This window comes from Amblyomma americanum, chromosome 2, assembly GCF_052857255.1.
Source record: "Amblyomma americanum isolate KBUSLIRL-KWMA chromosome 2, ASM5285725v1, whole genome shotgun sequence".
Taxonomy (NCBI): Eukaryota; Metazoa; Arthropoda; class Arachnida; order Ixodida; family Ixodidae; genus Amblyomma; species Amblyomma americanum.
In genome coordinates, this window is record NC_135498.1 from 35,718,341 (window position 1) to 35,736,766 (window position 18,426).

The window sequence follows — 18,426 nt, forward strand, 5'->3', positions numbered from 1 at the left end:
TGCAGTGATAAGCTGCTTAGGCCAAGTGCAAAGTACATGACTGCCTCCAATACCAGGGCAATTTGCTGTGCCCCCTATTGGCCTTTTAGGAAGCTTTTTTTTTTTTAATCCCTGTTGTATTCTGGTTTTATTGCAAAATTAAGTTGGTAGTACCTTATTTATTGAGCAACATTTAGTGGCTGCATTCTCAATTTTATGCTTTCAAATTCAAAAGCTTTGCACTGAATACAGAACCTTTGAATTAACAGCACTTGAGTCTTGGGCCACATGTTAAAATAAGTGCAGAAAATGGCTGACATAGGTTGACAAGCGTATGAATGTTAAGATAGTCCTGACCATGTTACTTTGTGGGAAAGGTCAATAATAGATGTAAGGGTTTTCAGTAATGGTAAGTAGTCAGTCGTTAAATATCAGTGGAACCAAACTGTGCAAAAGAAGGGCAGACACCATCTTTCCGCCTATCTGTGCACATTTTAGAGTAAATTATTCCTTGGCTTAAAGACTTTGCATTAAGAAACCACTGACTAAGTTTTGCATTTTCGTTCTTTTGTATTACACGGAGTCTGGCACATGAATCTTTTCTGTGAGTGCATTTGACTAATGAAGTGCAATACTTTTCTGTGCAGATATAAAGGATGGTCTAACAGTGCATTTGGTGATTAGGTCTGCTGCCTCAGCCAGGGTGAGTGCCACCTTCTTTCATCTGCAAAACTTTTTTGTTTTTGCCTCAGAAAGCCTTGACAGTCTGTTGTGGGCCATAGGTGGTTTTCTTTAAAATAATTTTTTCAATTCTGCAAGCCTGTAGTTAAGGCTGTGAGCATGAGTGGGCTATGCAAGAGGGCTGTTCTCTCTATAACATGAAACATATCAAAACACATGAATTGTTCTACAACCTACATAGATAGCAGGTCAGCCCTTAAGTTCTCAAGCTGGGTTCTGTAGAACCCTCCGGTTCCTTCCAGCACTTTTTAGATTCCATGAGCACCTTTATTTGTGCATGCCTCTACCCCGCGTTACCTTTTCTGATACTTTATTTTGGGACTTACGACATTGTAGTTGTTCACAGTAGACTGATTCACTGCATAACCAGTCATTATTAATTGGATTTTGGTTTTGTGAGAAGTGCTATGTGTCTGCCTGCTGTTTCTATACATGAATCTCAGGAAGGAATTGAATGGAAGCCAGGACATGCAGGATTTTTCTGCGTCTCTTCAAAGCTATTAGTGTTACCTAAAGGCTTTTTAAGGGATTGATAATTCCAGCTCTAGACTTCTTGATAACTTCACCACCATCAGCACTTTGAGTGCAGCTGGAAACAGCAGCACAGGTCTTCTCAGCGCTGTGGCCCTACGGTACTAGCAACTTGACAGGTCCGTGATCTTCACATGAAAATTTCACGCTGCGGTCTTGTGTACTCATAGCCACTGTCTTCACACTTTCAGGGTGTTTCGAAAGCCCCTCTTTCAAGTTGTGGTTGTCTCAGTGCTGTGTTGAGGCACTAAGTGTGTAGGCACTGAGAGCCTGCTGCATCATGAAAACCTGCTTCTGTTTTATGTAGTTCCAGCTTATTATTTGGGGTGCCTGACTTTTGCGAATTTTATTACTGTTGCTGTCAGAGGGCTTCTTTAAAGGGATGCTGAGGTTCTTGGCAAAAGTTGACTCTATGGCTCTTTCTGCCCATGTTGATATTTGTTCGGCACCAAATGGTGCTTCTGTTGTGAAGGAAATCAGGTTTAAAAATAGTTTTTTTTTTTCCCACCACTTGAATCGGGCTAGTTACTGTCAAGACCGAAAAAGACTCTGATCACTGTTGGTAATTGAATGGCGGTTTTATTCAGGGATCCGCAGCAGAAAGTTATGTTGACGTCGCTGCAGTTTGCTCTCAAAAAGGGCCGATGGGGATGATTCCTACGTTTCATTCGTTAAAGCAGTAGCATTGGAGTTGTCTTCATGCCAATACCCCACCAATGTCTGGTGTCATGAAGTTAACTGATTGGTAGAGAGAAGTCTCATGACCTTGTGGCATAATCGCAGCCAAGATGGGTAATTGAAATTAAAAAAAAAATTGGGAGAAAATTATGTATGTACAAATGTCGACACCGTCATAGCATAGCGGGTACCTGCTACTGTAGTTAGCAATATCAGTATTGCAGTTGATGGACCGACAATTGCGAAGAAGTTGACTCAAGCACTCACAGAAGTTGCAGCGAATGTGAAATATATGGCTATTGCATTCCACCCTTAAGGTGACTTAAGTGCCCCTGTAGTTTTTAAACTTTTCTAGGTTATAAAAATGCTGTGTTTTTTGTGAAAGTAACCTCTTCGTTGTTCAAACAGAGTAATTTGTTTGATATCGGTCAACTTAAATTTGTCCTCGGTGTCTATTTATGTTTACATTTTTTTTTGGCTGTGAACTCTTTTTCATCGGAGCCTCTGTTGTGCACCAGTAGTTCTCCAACTTCTTCGATGCCCAGTCCAGTATTGATCAATTGTTGCCTCCTCCTCTGTGCAGGGAGATGGCGCAAGGAGACCAGATGAGCCCACTGCAGTAAGTAGAGCTTGGTTGATGTGGTTGCCTTCTCATTACGCATGTTAATAGGGCCATGAAAGAGGACCGGCAGGCAACAATACTTGCTGTTGGCTTCAATTACATCCTTCATCCTTTTGTGTGCGGTAACATATGCGGTGATTTAAGACGGTTTTAAATACATACACGTTTGGAAAACTCTTTAGAATAGCGAAAGGGGAAGTAGCCCTATAGCCATGCTATCTTCTACCTTTTTCTTTTTTGTTTACGGTATATTACTTTGTATCATGCAAAGTGGGGTAAATACACTTAGCCATTGTTATTTACATGATTTGCCTCATCGGTCTTTCAAGCTTGTGTCAGCGCAGCAATCACGCTGGCGCTCAGTTGTTGTGAAACAATTCCTGTACTTGTTTCAGTTGCTTCCTGCGCACTACCACACTTCGGTGCAGCTCTCATAGGAAGCGTAGCACTCGTGCGAAGCACTAAATTCTACAACCCACAAATTGTGAAAAGGTGAAAGGGCTTGGAGCAAAACCTGGCTGGGTGGCATTCGCTCATGTCACAGGCTAATTCGTGGACTGTAGCAGCTGTCGGATAGTGACAGCAGCGCCATCTTCCAATTTGCACTTTCTCTGTGATTTGTCAGAATTGTTGCCGAGTGTGCTGCGGAGTTGGTTGAAGTGCTCACATTCTTAAGTTTGTCCTCGCAGACTTGCAGTGTGTAATGCATTGCTATCTTTGAAACAGACTTTCATTTTCTATGCAGCTTGTAGATATTTGTTTTCCGAGGTAGTCTTGGGAGCAGCATTGTATAGTATTCTGTGAAAGCACTTGCCTTCTGCAAAAGGAAAGAACACAGTGGCTCAGTGGTTAGAATGCTCAGCTACTGAGCCGGAGTCCCTGGGTTTGAACCCGGTAGCGGAGTAGCGAGGCCGGGTTTCGTTTCGATGGATGGAGGGGGAACGCGCTAAAGGTGGTCCAAATTATTCCTGAGCCCTCCACTACAATTCTTTCCTCCTTTCTTCTTTCAATTCCTTTTTAATCCTTTCCCTTACTGCGCAGTTCAGCTGTCCACTGAGATATGAGAGAATTACTGGGCCATTTCCTTTCCTCAAAAAAGCCGCCCTGGTGGCTCAGTGGTTATGGTGCTCGGCTGCTGACCCGAAAGACGCGGGTTCGATCCCGGCCGCGGCGGTGGGTTTTCAAATGGAGCCGAAATTCTAGAGACCCTTGTGCTGTGCAATGTCAGTGCACATTAAAGAACCCCAGGTGGCCGAAATTTCCGGAGCCCTTCACTACGGCGTCCCTCATAGATCCTGAGTCGCTTTGGGACGTTAAACCTCCATAAATCCAAATCCTTTCCTCAAAAGCAATTTTCGGTTTCATTCTCAATTTCGTGAACTTAATTTTATTCTCGTCGGGCATTCTTTATGTGTTTTTTTTTTTCATAAATGTTTATGGTGTCTGTGAAATTACGCAGGGTAGCCAGCCGTCTGGTGTACCACCAAACCCATTTGGCTCTGGAGTGGGCGGACTCCCGGGCTTCTCTGGCCTCAACCTGGGCTCAGGCACCTTTGTCGAGATGCAGCAGCGCATGCAGAGGGAGGTACGGGGGCTTTTTTAAAATTTTTTGTCCGCCTCTTTCGGTATGCACTAAAATTTGACCAATTCCCTGTGCTTTGCAAGGGCTGGAAAATATCTCAAATAGTATAAAACTCGAATAATTCATTAAAAATAACATTTATGATCGTCATGCGACCGCCAGGCCACTGGGGTATTGTTTTTTTTTTTAATTTTAATTTGTTTTCATTTTTTTGGAAATGCTCCCTAGGTCTTGGCCCTAATTTTAGTTGGTTCAAGCTTATGCTATTTAGTCTGAAAAAAAAAGCAAAACAAATCTAGGCTTCGAAAAACAGGCAGTGAGCATTTGTGAATCTTATGAGAAGGCTGACAGTTCTCCATACAAATCTACACTATCAAATAAATCTGAAAATTTCGGGGACCAAAAAATGTACAATTGACTGTAGTACCCCATTCTGTGTGTGCTTTGATGTGTGCTAAGGGCTCTTCACTATGATGGTGCCTTTGTTTGGGGAGGAGGTGGGGGGGTACACTCTTCTAACATCACATTTTATTTATTTATTTTCAACATGTTGCCTGAAGAAGAGAATGCCTTGTTCGAGTAGTTGTAGAACAAAAACCTCTGACTTGCTGCTTTCCATCAGGGAGGAAAAGTTGCTGGGATACAGTCACTTCTTCAGAGCGCAGCAGCAGCGTTTTGCCTGCCTCATGACCATTTTTTCACCCTTCCTTCCACAGCTGCTGAGCAACCCTGACCTCCTGAGGCAGTTGATGGAAAATCCGTTTGTCCAGTCGCTCATGTCGAACCCGGACTACATGAGGCAGCTCATTGTTGGCAACCCTCAGATGCAGCAACTCATGGAGGTGAGGTGCACCATGCCGTCTGCTATGTCTCGCCATGTCTGCGTTTTTCTGCCTGCGCACATTGCTCGCTGATCCCTGCCCTGTTGTGTAACGTGTGCTGAATTGTGGCAACTTTATCATTATTCGCCTGCTTTAATTTTGATGTGGAAGCGAACTTTCCACAGCAGATCGAGGTGGATTATAGTACTCGGGATACAGTCGAGCCCACATATGGCAGCCCCACTTACGATAAACTGTCGCTTATAATGAACGAGACCTGCGCGACCGTCAAAAGACTGCACAACGAGTGTCTATCTTTGAGATAAGAATGGCGTGGCAGTGACTTTTTTTTTTTTTTAAATTTTCGTCTATGCTTTTATTCCATGCCAACTGTCGGGAACATCAAAGCAGAAATGCTATAAAAATTGCAAGGGGCCTCCCCGACATCCTTCTTGGTGCGATGTGGTGGAGCTCCACTGCTACTGCATTACACACCTCAGAAGCGGCACCATCGCTTGCGAGGAGGTGTCGCTGCACAAGCGGCCCGTGGCGAGTGAAGTTTCGGCGAGCTGTAAGAGTGAAACCACTTGGACAAAAGCGAAGGAAATGCTCAGCGATGCCAAAGCCCTAGGAAGGGAGGGGGGACACCAGAGATGCGCCAATCAGCGCCTGAAATGTCGGTTGTCTGCCTGATGCTGGCTGGTCGAGCTGCCGTTGCTGTGAGCTGGCACGAAGCTGAGAAAAGTGGAACCGAATCTAAGTGGTCTGACTGCTCTCTGAGACGGGGACGTTCATTCGTCGCTGTGTACTTCTGTGTACTTGTAAAGGAATAGCAGTGCAAGCACTGTTATCATTCCATTTTCCCATGGTGATAACTTCCGGAGGCAATGTTGGCTGCCCAAAACAGTGGTGTTGACAGGCCTGAACGTGGGCCTCCTGTCTGTGCAGAGGAATCCCGAGATCAACCACCTGCTGAACAACCCCGAGATGCTGCGGCAGACCATGGAGATGGTGCGAAACCCATCGATGCTGCAGGAGCTGATGCGTACCCAGGACCGAGCCATCAGCAACCTCGAGGTATAGTAGCTTGGCAGCACCGTTTGTATTATTGTTTTTTTTTTATAGGGAACAGTATTTCGTTTTGATTTTTCTAGTGAAAGTCATTGTGCATTTCTTAAGGGGTTAGCTGGAGTAATTGACGCAGATTTATAGTCAAGAAGCACCAAAAGGGTGAGCACTAGCATGACCAGACAGACACTTTGGTAGTCTCTCTCTCTGTCTTTTTGGCGCTGCTTGGTCATGAACTCGTACCTATCTATCCATGTTAGTGCAGTTCATATCTAGTACAGCATCTGTACTAGAAATTTTGTCTGATCTGCTACAAGCAGTAGTTGATGTGTATAGTTAGGATACCGTAAAAACCGGACTATAGGTCGGACCGGAATATAGGTCGACCCCCTAACTAACCAATTCTAAAAATGAAAAAAAAAAATTTTCAATGGAAAAAGTACCGAAAGACACCCTTACCTTGAAACAATTGCGACTCAACAGCTTGCACAATGGTGACAGTATTAATTTTCATTTAAATGTAGCTCGTATGTACACCCAGCCAATTTTTTAAGAGTATCGCGCCCCCATCGACCCGTGTGTTTGTTTTTGGTGCACAGAAGTACGGCGCCGTAGAGCAAAGCCCTTCCTCTTCATGAATCGCTGCATCCAGGATGGCGAGCCCTTGAATTGCGGCTTTGTGAGTTTAGAGGCACGCGCGATCTCTACTGCATTCACGCGGATGCATTCGGCAGTCACAGGCAGCGATCTTGCACGCAGCGCAACCTTTCCTTCCAGTTGTGGATATGCTGCGGTCAGCCCACAAAATGATGTTTTCTTCTGGTTGCTGCAAGTTGTAATACGCAGCTTCTGCCTCCGCCAGTACTGAATGCTCTTTTCGGATACTCCAAACTCGCGACTTGCCGCCAGGTTGCTGTGAGCTTCCGCATACTCACTCGCGTTTTTCTTGAAGGTGATGGTGAATTGCCGTCGGCTTCTGCTCATTTTGAAACAAAATCTTGAAAGCAGCCTTTTAACAAAATAGCTTTGCAATGACACAAACACAAAATGGCGGTGCGATGCCACGCCGTGTTGCTGCTGATGGTGATAGTGATGGAGGCTGTTGACTTCAGCCGCCCATCGTTGCAAGACTTGCGTAGTTTTTCCGTCATTGACCGGTATATAAGACGGCTGTCGATTTTTCGCCGTGGTTTCTTGAAAAAAAAAAGTTAGACCTATATTCCGGTTTTTACGGTAGCTGCAGGAACGTCTTGTCCTTTCTTACGAATTTTATAACTCTTGCTTACACATTAAGGTAAAATTTTCGAACGATGCTTTTGATTATGAAGCTCAAATGTGTGCACAGCTGTGTGTGTAACGTGATTTCTAACTAATGCGGCCGGCTCGCTTCCTTGTTCCAGAGTGCACCTGGTGGATACAATGCCCTAAGACGCATGTACACCGAGCTCCAGGAGCCCATCATGAATGCGGCCCAGGAGCAGTTTGGAGGGAACCCCTTTGCATCCCTGCTTGAAAGCAGTGAGTATTGTGTGTTGTTGCCGGTAGCACCTGACGGCAAAGTACAACTCCCGTCAAAAGTATACAGCCCAAGGGGTTTTGCTTCTAAGATGTTTGGCTGAGCTCTCTAGCACATGTAGCACTCCAGAGCTTAGGAGGATTAAGGACATGAAGCCATTCCTCTTTTGAGAGATTACAGTTGCTGAGGATGCATTACAAGGCATGCTGTACGCCTCACAAGCAAACCCTTTGAGCTGTATACTTTTGATGGGGTGTACATGTTATTTTTTGATCATCATCAGCCTGACTACTCCCACTGCAGGGCAAATGCCTTTCCCATGTCTCTTCAATTAACCCTGTATGTCATTCATGCTGGTTGTACTGTGTGATGTCAGTGCACGTTAAGAACCCCAGGTGGTCGAAATTTCCGGAGCCCTTCACTATGGCGTCTCTCATAACCTGAGTTGCTTTGGGACGTTAAACACCTATAAACCAAACCATTCATGCTGCTTTAAATTGCTGTTTTGCCTAGGCAACTGGGCACAGTCCAACCCCACTACAACGAAATATTTCAGACTCCATGTCAGCAAATTATATAAAGCAATGCAGTTATTTTCCCCCCACAACGAACAATTTTTGGAGCACGGTTCTGCGAAGTCTTTTGCGAGTAAGCTGCCTTCCCCCTTTATTTTTGCATCTAAATACTCCCTTTGAGTTCAATATCTCGTTGTGGTTTCACCGAAAACGACCGCTGAAGTGACTTTTCACTTTCAGTGGCGCCGCAGACATTAATGTTCAGATGCGCGTGAGCAATGTTGCAATGCGATCTGGTGCACAACTGCTTGTGACTGATTTGCCGATGGCTCAGACTCCGCACATGTCACCCATGGCTGTTGGTGTGCGGTGGCTTTTGATTGGCCTGCTTTTTGCTCTCTTCATTGCGGTAATCAGGTGAATGTTCATATCACTGTGAAGTTACTGTGGTGAGTAAGCAGCACATAGCCAATCCGCACTGTCACCCAGTATTCTGGCGTTCCGCATGTAGTATGTCATTGCAGGTAATGCACCGCCTGCTTGTGATCACTAGATGTTCGGTGTCCAAAACATCTATTTCGATGTGCATGCAACATGAGCACGTGCTCATTGACACCGAAATGCTGCCGTGCAGTGCGGTGTCAGTACAAACTCTCATAGGATGAAAACAGGGTTGCTTTTATAACGCACGCGGGGGAAAAAAATAGGCATTTTGGTAGTCAGGTAGCAGGAGCATTTATTATGTTAATATGTCCATTGTTCGAGATTTCTGGAGAACGATGAAAATCATGCCATGGTGCTAATCCCGAAATGGTGAAAGAGCGAAGCTGACGGATTTTGTGGAAATAAACATTGTTCACGAGCTGTCCATGATTAGTCGAGTCTATCGATATTCCAGTCTGATCTCATGATAACAAAGTTTTTGCTTTAGCAAAATTTTTCCCAAATCCTAAGAGTTTCATTGTAGTGGGATTCGACTGTGATTTGCATTTGGAAAATCACACAGAGGTGGCAGCCGTAACAAACTCGGCAATAACTTGTGCATGGTTGTTATTTCCAAGGTGGAAGGCTGTGAGAAGCTCGTTGTGTTTACAAACTTGGTCAATTTTCTTCCCTGCTAGAAGGTTTTGTGTGGTTGGAGAAGAGAAAAGTGCTTCATGCTCCTTTGAGGGAACAAAGCAAGAGTAGTAGCTGCATGCTGTTTTATTTGTAATGCATTTCACTTGTTGCCGGAGGGTCACGCAGTGTTTCGGACTGTGAGGAACACCTATTTTCGAGTTGTGTGTAGAGGGTACAGTGTTATTGTGTGCCAGTGTACCGTATCCTTCAGCAGGTGCACAAGTCTTCATGGCAGTTGGCAGGATTCCTCCTTTGTCACTTCACTGTTATGCTCTTAATCCTTGGATGCTTGGAGTGCATTTTAGTGGCTTTCAAGAGTGAATATAGCAAAAATTACGATGTACTTTGTGGTGAAACTATAACAGTGTGTCCTTTCTGGAGGCTTCGAGGTCCTTATTTTAGCCATACTATAGGCCTACAGAGTGGTGGCTCAATAGCATCTCTGCACTCAGTTTGTCTGTACCATGGAGGAGTGCAGCAAAAATTACAGCAGAGGTGTCATGCATAATGGGGTTACTTTTTTAATGTTAATGCTTAGGTGGCCACTGCAAAGCATGGCATACTTCCACTTACTCTGATTCTCGACACTGAGTGGGATTTACCCTTCTCTACTCTTGTGCAGACTCCGAGTCAGGCGTGACACAGGGCCAGAACCAGTCGTCACAGGGCACGGAGAACCGTAACCCGCTGCCCAACCCATGGGCACCTGGTGGCGGCACGACCGGTGGCAGCGGCAGCACAGGATCCTCCACCACCGGTGCAGGCAGTGGTGGTGGGAGTGCGGGGACCGGCCTGGGTGGTCTGGGCGGCCTGGGGGGCATGTTTGGCACTCCTGGCATGCAGAGTGTGATGCGCCAGCTAGCCGAGGACCCCAGCCTCATGCAGAACATGATGAGCGCCCCGTACATGCAGAACATGCTGCAAACCCTGGCATCCAACCCTGAGATGGCCAGTCAGGTGAGGAGGGCTACCCAGAAATCACTTTGTTGTGAGTGAAACGTAAGCGGTGACAAGCACTTCCCTGATCCCTAGCGGGCAGGGCTGGTTACAGGTATGATGCATAAATGTGCATTGAACAATCCATTTGAATTACACGAGGCATTGCATGGCCTCTAACATTGGTGCAGGATTTTAGCCTTTTGCAGTTTATCCTCTTTCAAGCCAATAATTGGGAGCAGTCTTCCAGATTTCAGACATCACAATGAAGCCACTGCTGTGTGCAACCCGTTGTCGAAATGATTGTGCAGCATGCCTGCTTGTCTTGGTGCCGTTCTTCTGCGACCATTAGCGTCACTTTGAGTTGGTGGGAAAGCTGTTCATGACTTCTGAAAGAAGGCATAATTGTGCTCACAACTTTTGCAACTCCATTCTGTATACAGTAGAATCTCGGTGATACAAACCCGGTTGATATGAATTTTGTGATGATACAAATTCGCGAAATTCCGCGGCCAGTGTGCATTGCATATGATGTGTAGAATTTCGGATGTTCCGAACTCTCTCCTTCGCCTCTACGGATGATACGAATGCGCAAGCCACGACCGCACCCTCGAGCTCTAAGCGCTGGCCGCACATTGCCAACGTCGCAATTGCCCATCGCACGGTACACACAACGCCCAGTGTGGGGGTGCACGGCCCGCACACCACGAAAGTAGCGATCGTGCAGTATGCACCGCACATAGTGAGCAGCGGTGCGTACCTGAGCTGTGGCCGCACAGCAGTGAATAAATCTTGTCAGCCATGAACAGATCTGTGTGAATGCATTTTTCATGCTTCTTTATACGAATTTTGTTCGTTTGGATGATACAAAATTTTGGATGATACGAATTTTTTCGCAACCCCGTGAGGTTCGTATCACTGAGACTCTACTGTACAGTAAAAGCTCGTTTACTTGAACTCCACAGGAACGCTGATGCAGTTCAAATTAACCGAAGTTCGAACTAATGAAGTTGAACAGAATATGCGGTACACTACAATCGGGAAGCAGTTGGGTAGTGAAATTACCCTATTTTATTGTTCTAAAATATACAGTCATCACCTTCTGTTGTTTTTACCAGAACGCAACAGCCAGTACCTTCTGTTTTAAGGGGGGACGCGGGGATCAGATCGCGAAAATCGCGGAAAAAATCGATTTTTGGAAAATGGCAGATTCGGATTCTGCATTACCTTTTCTATCACAGCTAAAAAAATTTCCGCCGAAAACAGTCTCTAAGCGTACCTAAAAAATATTTTTCTGACCGCGGGTCGCAAAAAACTGAACTGGCCAAAATCCGCGCAAAAACGGCCGATTTCAGAGCGCGATACCGCCGCACCTTCACCGCCGCCTATGGCAAGTTTGGTGTCACTGGAAAGCTTGCTTCACCGCGGTTCTTCTCCCAGTGGAACCACGTGTCTACGATAAAAAATAAATGCACAGACGTGAAAAATACGAGGGCACCCGCGAAGTCGCAGCTAGGCGCTGATTGGCCGCGCCAGTCACGTGGTGCTCAGCGCGCCCTGCGATTGGCTGCCGAAAGGCATGCCGCTTCTCCGGTTGTCTGCTGCGCGCGTGCTTCGCGAAAACGATAGTTTGCGATTCAACTCGTGCTGTCCGTTCTGCATTTTCGTCAACTCATCTGCTGCGTGTGGTTTCGTACGTGAGCCCGCGATGGAGCGTCGCACGGGCCAGAAGTACAGGACGAAGTATGCTTACGGGAAGCGTAAGCGCAAGCCTCCTATTCCAAAACAGAAGCGGCCAGCAGCAACTGAACCGCACGAACGGAGGTCCGCTCCGATATCCAGTCACGCCGATGTGTCGTCGGAAGCAAGCCTGCCCTTGGAATCAGCGACCAGCAGTGAATCTGGGGGCCTGGCGCCGTCCGCTAGCCATGACATCGCAGTGCAGTACCGACCCGGACTCAGTTCCGTTTTTGCGGCGGCGAGTGGCGGTGCGGTGCCGGTTCAACGGGATGACGGCGAAGTTTTCCCTAAGCAGAAGCGCACCGTTCGAACGGTGCACCTGCCCTCGGAATCAATGACTGGCAGTGAATCTGTGGGCCCGGCGCCGTCCTCAAGCCGTGACATCGCAGTGCAGTACCGACCCGGACTCAGTTCCGTTTTTGCGGCGGCGAGTGACGATGCGATGCCTGCTCAACGGGATGACGGTGAAGTTTTCCCTAAGCAGAAGTGCACCGTTCGAACGGTGCACCTGCCCTCGGAATCAATGACCGGCAGTGAATCTGTGGGCCCGGCGCCGTCCTCAAGCCGTGACATCGCAGTGCAGTACCGACCCGGACTCAGTTCCGTTTTTGCGGCGGCGAGTGACGATACGATGCCAGCTCAACGGGATGACGGTGAAGTTTTCCCTAAGCAGAAGCGCACCGTTCGAACGGTGCACCTGCCCTCGGAATCAATGACCGGCAGTGAATCTGGGGACCCAGCGCCGTCCACAAGCCGTGACATCGCAGTGCAGCACCGGCCCGGGCAAAGTTCCGTTTTTGCGGCGGCGAGTGACGATGCGATGCCAGCTCAACGGGATGACAGCGAGCTTTTTCCAAAACAGAAGCGCACCGTTCAGGTGCACCTGGAACCACGTTTTGTGACCTTGGAAGCAGCTGAGGAGCAAGCGTGCAGCGTCCGTGCTACACTTCGCGCGGTGTCGTCAACGGAGCGCAAGTTCGGGTTCGCGCGGCAGACAGAGGAAGAATCGGCCCCAGATGAAGATGAATTCACATTAATTCAAGCTAGTGTAATGAATTCGATAATAGGGTCTTTACTGTGCCCAAAATGCTCTAAGAAGAGGTTGTCATTGAAGCACGAGACTAAACTGGGCCTAGCAGTAAAATTGGTGCTTTCCTGTGGTGCTTGCGGCCCTATTGCTTCACATTGGTCATCAAAAAGGAAGTCTGAAGGAAGGACTTTTGAGGTCAATATAAGAGCTATGCAAGCCATCAAGACCATTGGAAAAGGGCCCACTGCCCTGAACGACTTCTGGGCCACAATGAACGTCTCACATCGTGGGCTGCATCAAAAAACCTATCAGGGCCACCTAAAAAAATTGTTTAAACCTGGAGCAGAGGAAGCTGCACAAAACATTTTTGCAGATGCTGTACTTGCTGTCAAAGACATCTACAGCAAGATGCAACCATCCAGCCCAAGTAACATAACAGTTGTGTATGATGGCACTTGGCTTACACGAGGCCACAGCTCTCACATTGGTGTAGGATGTATTATCGAATTTTATACCGGGCTTGTGCTGGATTGCACCGTACTGTCAAATTTCTGCCTAGGGTGCTGTCAGCAACCAGCGGAGAGTGACCCTAGCTATGGCACTTGGATTGAGCAGCATCAGTGCCAGAAAAACACAGATGTTGCCTCAGGTCAGATGGAGGTGGAAGCTGCACTAATACTTTTCAGGCGTTCTTTCAGCAGCTATGGCCTTCGCTACACGAATGTCATATGTGATGGTGACAGCCGAACATATCTTGCACTCTGCAAAGATGAGGTATACGGCTTCATACCCCTGACTAAGGAGGACTGCATAAACCATGTGCAGAAGAGGATGGGCACTGCACTCCGCACACTGGTTGCAAGAGCAAAGAAAGGGGAGCCATTGGGTGGGAAAGGTGGACTTACGCAGGACCTAATTAAAAAACTGACCAATTACTATGGTTTAGCCTTGCGCAGAAACACCGAAGTCAGTGACATGCAAAGGGCCGTGATGGCCACATTGTACCATGTGACATCTACAGATGACGAGCCTCATCATGAGCTGTGCCCACCTGGCCCTGACAGTTGGTGCAGACATAGGTCAGCACAGGCCAAAATGGAGCCACCACCGCCTCATAAGTACAAGCTACCAAGACGTGTAGCAGAGGCATTGCTACCTGTCTACCAACGCCTGTCTGACCCGCAACTGCTGGAGCGTTGCAAGGGCAACAAGACGCAGAATGCTGCAGAAAGCTTACATTCTGTCATCTGGTCAATGATTTCCAAAGATCAGCATGCTTCATTGTTTGCAGTGGAGACTGCAGTCCATGAAGCAGTTGCACGCTACAACTTTGGTAACTTGCGTGCCTACACTGAAGTATGCAAGTCTGTGGGCATCAAACCCGGTAGCCTTGCCCTTGAGAGAGCTCAGGAGAAGGACAAACAAAGAAAAAGAAAAGCATGCAGTGCAGAAAAAACGAAAGAGCAAAGGCATAAGAAGACCCCTGCAAGCAAAGACACCAAGTATTACAGCCCTGGGGCATTCTGAAGAACATGTGGCGGCTGTGCAACTTTAGAGCCAGTTTTCTCAGAAGTGAGTTTTGAGCCGACTGTCCTGCTTGCAGAAAGCATAGAACAACTATGCCTTGTCGGATTTGCATGAGGTTTATTGCGTTGTATTTCTTAGTAAATTCTCTGTGCAGTGACATTCCTATATTTTTTAATAACTATCTCATTTTTTTACTGCTTAGCTAAATTAGCGCGTCGATAACGACCTCATTTTTCAGACATGGATATGTTGTCCTGTGTAAAAAAAATTAAGAGTGATAAAATTATTTGGAGAATGTCACTGCATGAACTATTCATTTTGCTAAAACATAAAAGCAACTGTGGGTTTCTACCATGTTTTTTTGTCATGCCAGGCTTTCTGCAAGTTGAGTGCAAATAAAAATTTGTAATATCAAAACTACTCAAGATATATCAATGAAACTTTGTATTTAGTCATTCTGCACACTTTCCAATAGCCATGCCAAATTTCATTGCTCTACTACAAAAAATAAGGAAATTGACTCCGATCCCCACCTCCCCCCTTAAAGCCCGAACTTATTGGAAGGCCTAGAACTGAAGACTAGGCAGGCTGTGTTCAGCACATCCCATCTTGCACAGTGGATGGCTGCACCGGAGTTGCGAAGGGCGTGTGACTGCCTCTTTTCAACCAAAATGGTAGTGCAACCTTTGTGACTCTCATTCACACTTGGCAGTCGCAGAGGTTGCACAACCTTTTATGTTGAATAAGTGAAAGTCACCAGAACCGCTGCATGTACGTCACCTGAATTTCCAGCCTTGCGATCCTGAATCGCAAGCTGCTAAACCAATGAGGGTGCTTTCTGGCCATATCCTGTTTCGATACTGCCCGGTGTCAACTTCACGTATGATTTCAATCTTATCTTGAAGCATTTTGGCGTGGTAATTGCTGTTGATGGACGACATATCTAAACCGCTGCACTGTGGCACAGTGCATAGGCTGATCGCTATGGCTGCAACCACTCTCATGGAACATGACGCAAAGAGCTGTAGAAAAAAGCTCCAGTTCTTTTATTTCACGCACGTCACAGTTTTGTGCTCGACCATGTGGCTTCAGTTTCAGAGTGCCGTAGATGCTGCTGTGCGCTTGGTTTTCTGCACCTTGGCACTGGTTGCGCCATCCATTGCTCAACAGCAAAAGCTAACACGGCTAGTTGCTGCTGCCATGTTGCTGATAACATGGAGAAAGCACTCCCTCCACCATTTGCTTGCACCTAGCAGGCCTATTGTAGTCGCTCCGCATCTTCTCCAAAGAGGTGGCGCAGCCTAGCAGGACCGCTGTTTGGTTCGTCGCGTTTGCTGTCCAGGCACGGCGGCACATAGTTCGAATTATCGGTGAATTAGCGTAGACAGACCAAGTTGTACAGTTCAAATTATCCAGAAATTCGAATTAATGATGTTTGAATTAACAAGCTTTCACTACAGCGGCCAGACATCACAGTGGAGAAAGCAGCGGACACTGCCGCCTTCAGTGGCGTTGTCAGATCAATTTTATAGCTACATGGCACTTTTCTTGGCTTTGCACTGCAAAATAAAGCTCGGTAGAAGGCTTGCATTTTTCACAAAGCTTGACTATTCGTACGAATGAAAATTTCGGTAATTTTCTCATCAGAAAGTCATTCAGATTTGTTGTAGTAAGTTCTCGAGAGCCAGAGTGTGCAACTGTACCATCATTTTAAATTTTGCTCCACTGGCACAAAAATTGTATGAAACCACTACTTTGGGCTCAGTAGCTAAGCTAAACTTTGTAGCCGCTGAGGCACAGCGGCAGATTGAATTACCTATGAATGTGAATGCTAGCTGCTTGAAGTTTGAGTTGAGCTATTTGTTCACCATGGGATTAAAATTTGAAACTTGGATATTCCCTCAATTCTCAATTCCGGTGCACGAAGCTGCCCCCGGCAACGAGGCGGCCCACGAACTGGCTCAAGATCTCTACTGCCGAGCTGCTACAGGGCTCCTCGATGACCGAGGGAGCGGAGAGCGCATGCTAAAATATGGGGAGGTCACGCAGCATTATAGATTGGAGCATAGACTGTGTGGGGACCTGCCCTGCAGCCCCCTGAGTTTGCTTTCCCGCGAGGCACCGTGCAGCAGCAGTCGTACCCCGAGGATGAGCGCGTTCCCTTGTCAGTTACACTAACTGGCAAGAGAGGGCGCCAGCGTCGCTGCGCGGGAGACTGCTGGAGCCCGCCCGCGGGAGATGGGGTCTCTTGGGGCCGGGATAATCAGCCTGAGCAGGACGCGTCGCTCGGGGCTCCGCTCTTCGCCGACGGGGCGAAGAAGCGACGGGGAGACAGGCTCCCGTACTCGTCCCGTCCGGCCTGCGGAGTTTATATCCCTTGCCCTAGCGCGGGCGAACATTCGCTCGGAACCTTGCTGGTGAGTCGGACGTCCTTGATTCATTAGCGTACCTTGTTGCTAGCTGGCGTTATTGTTTCTGTAGCAATAAATGCCTGTTTGTGTCAGCCAATGTGTCGTTCCTTTGTTCCCCCAGAGCAAGGCCCGCCGTGGTCGGCGTGCGCTCGGTAGCGTACGCGATCACGGGGTGGGGGTCCGGGCGGCTTTGAACCGTGTCAGCCGCGATTGAGTGGGGAGAAAGTGCTTATCTCCCCATATCAACCCCACATCTGGCAGCCCAACGTGGGGCCTGCTCTTGGAACATTGGACGACTGTCGGTTCGGTTCGAGGAACGCTCTTTGTCCGGACTTGACAAGTGCTAGGCCTAGAGTGAATTTTGATCGCTAGGACCTGCGGCATGCTTTCTTGAGTGCGAGGTGTATTGCGCTGCAGCATGTTTGAACTTTTCGACATGCTCAGCACATTTTTTTTCCCTGGAGTTTCTTCGTGAGAATCACTTGGTCCGCATCGAGGGAGCACGAGGCCTAGCGCCCGCGGAGTCGCCGAGCCCGAAGCGAGTGAGTACGGAAGCCGCGTGGGTGGTCCGAGTTTCTGTATATATTTTCTCTACTATCTCTTTTTCGACTCTGGGAGTCGCGGCTCCGGGAGCCGGGTGGCCTGGGGCCACGGGTGCCGCTACGAGCTCGCTGGTATTGCAGCTCGGCACCGGGCGTTCCGACACTGTCCGATACGGTGGGCGCCGACCGCTCAGAAGCTGCTTTGTGCAGTGAGCGGGGTAGGACCACCCCACAAAGCTGATGTCTCCTCGCGGCTGCGCGCACAAAACCCGTTTCGGGTCTTTCTTGTGGTCACGGTCGTTGTCGGAGTGGTCGTTAGGCCTGAGGCTTTTCGGAGCTGCCTGCACCACATTAAAAGAGACATGACCACCGGACCGTGACGTTGAGAGGGGGCGCACCTTGCTGCCCGTCTGTTTTTTTTGTAACCTCGCACGAACTGAGCAGTCTCGTTCAACTCAAGAAAGGGCTTTGTTCACTCGAACTTTGCGTTTGCACAGCCGCCGACACGTTTTGCTAGCGAGTTAGGCATTGTGCCACGAGGCCCTTGCGGATGCCGTTTCCCCTCCCGTGACCTACGTTAAAGGCACGCCGAGAGCGTTTCGACAATTTTGCAGATCCGGTGGAGCCACCCAGGCTTGCTGACCGGTGCACATCGTCTCGCTGCCACCTGCTGCGACGGAGCGGCCTGTATCCTGTTCGCCGCATCCATCCGGGGCAGCTGTGGCGAGACCAGTCAGCAGTCACCTCCGGCTGCTGCTGCCCTGGCGACTACTGCAGGATCCTGGCCTGCAGTTTTCCCACCGGCCTTCGATTCGCGGGCCTGCGGACACGGTAGTCCGCGGGCCATACGAGTCGTCCCAGCGGAGACCTTCACGCCGCCTTCGGAATACCGCGGAAGTCTGCGTGGACGCTGTCGGCGTGACCTCCGCTGCAAGACGTGCCTCAAAGACATGAAGACCAGGAGACTCCTCCATAGCATGTACTTTCAGGCGCGTGGGTCTATTTAAGGTTGGGGGGATGTGGGGACCTGCCCTGCAGCCCCCTGAGTTTGCTTGCCCGCGAGGCACC

At 48.2% G+C, this 18,426-nt stretch overlaps 2 protein-coding genes across 2 annotated transcripts in view; both read left to right on the forward strand.

Annotated features, from left to right (window-relative positions):
* Nucleotides 1-18,426, forward strand: part of Ubqn (ubiquilin) — a 32,560-nt gene that overhangs the window by 2,681 nt on the left and 11,453 nt on the right. The window contains exons 3-9 of the mRNA XM_077653886.1: nucleotides 627-682; nucleotides 2,513-2,548; nucleotides 4,011-4,136; nucleotides 4,850-4,975; nucleotides 5,903-6,031; nucleotides 7,423-7,540; nucleotides 9,795-10,129. Of these exons, the coding sequence (XP_077510012.1) occupies nucleotides 627-682; nucleotides 2,513-2,548; nucleotides 4,011-4,136; nucleotides 4,850-4,975; nucleotides 5,903-6,031; nucleotides 7,423-7,540; nucleotides 9,795-10,129 (926 nt within the window). The remainder of the gene's footprint in view (nucleotides 1-626; nucleotides 683-2,512; nucleotides 2,549-4,010; nucleotides 4,137-4,849; nucleotides 4,976-5,902; nucleotides 6,032-7,422; nucleotides 7,541-9,794; nucleotides 10,130-18,426) is intronic.
* On the forward strand, nucleotides 11,554-14,550 carry LOC144120999 (uncharacterized). The gene has a single exon (XM_077653885.1). The coding sequence runs from the start codon at nucleotides 11,688-11,690 to the stop codon at nucleotides 14,403-14,405; it is 2,718 nt and encodes a 905-aa protein (XP_077510011.1). The 5' UTR covers nucleotides 11,554-11,687; the 3' UTR covers nucleotides 14,406-14,550.

Coding starts and splice junctions, on each gene's coding strand:
- LOC144120999 (XM_077653885.1), top strand. CDS start 11,688: ATGCCGCTTCTCCGGTTGTCTGCTGCGCGCGTGCTTCGCGAAAACGAT.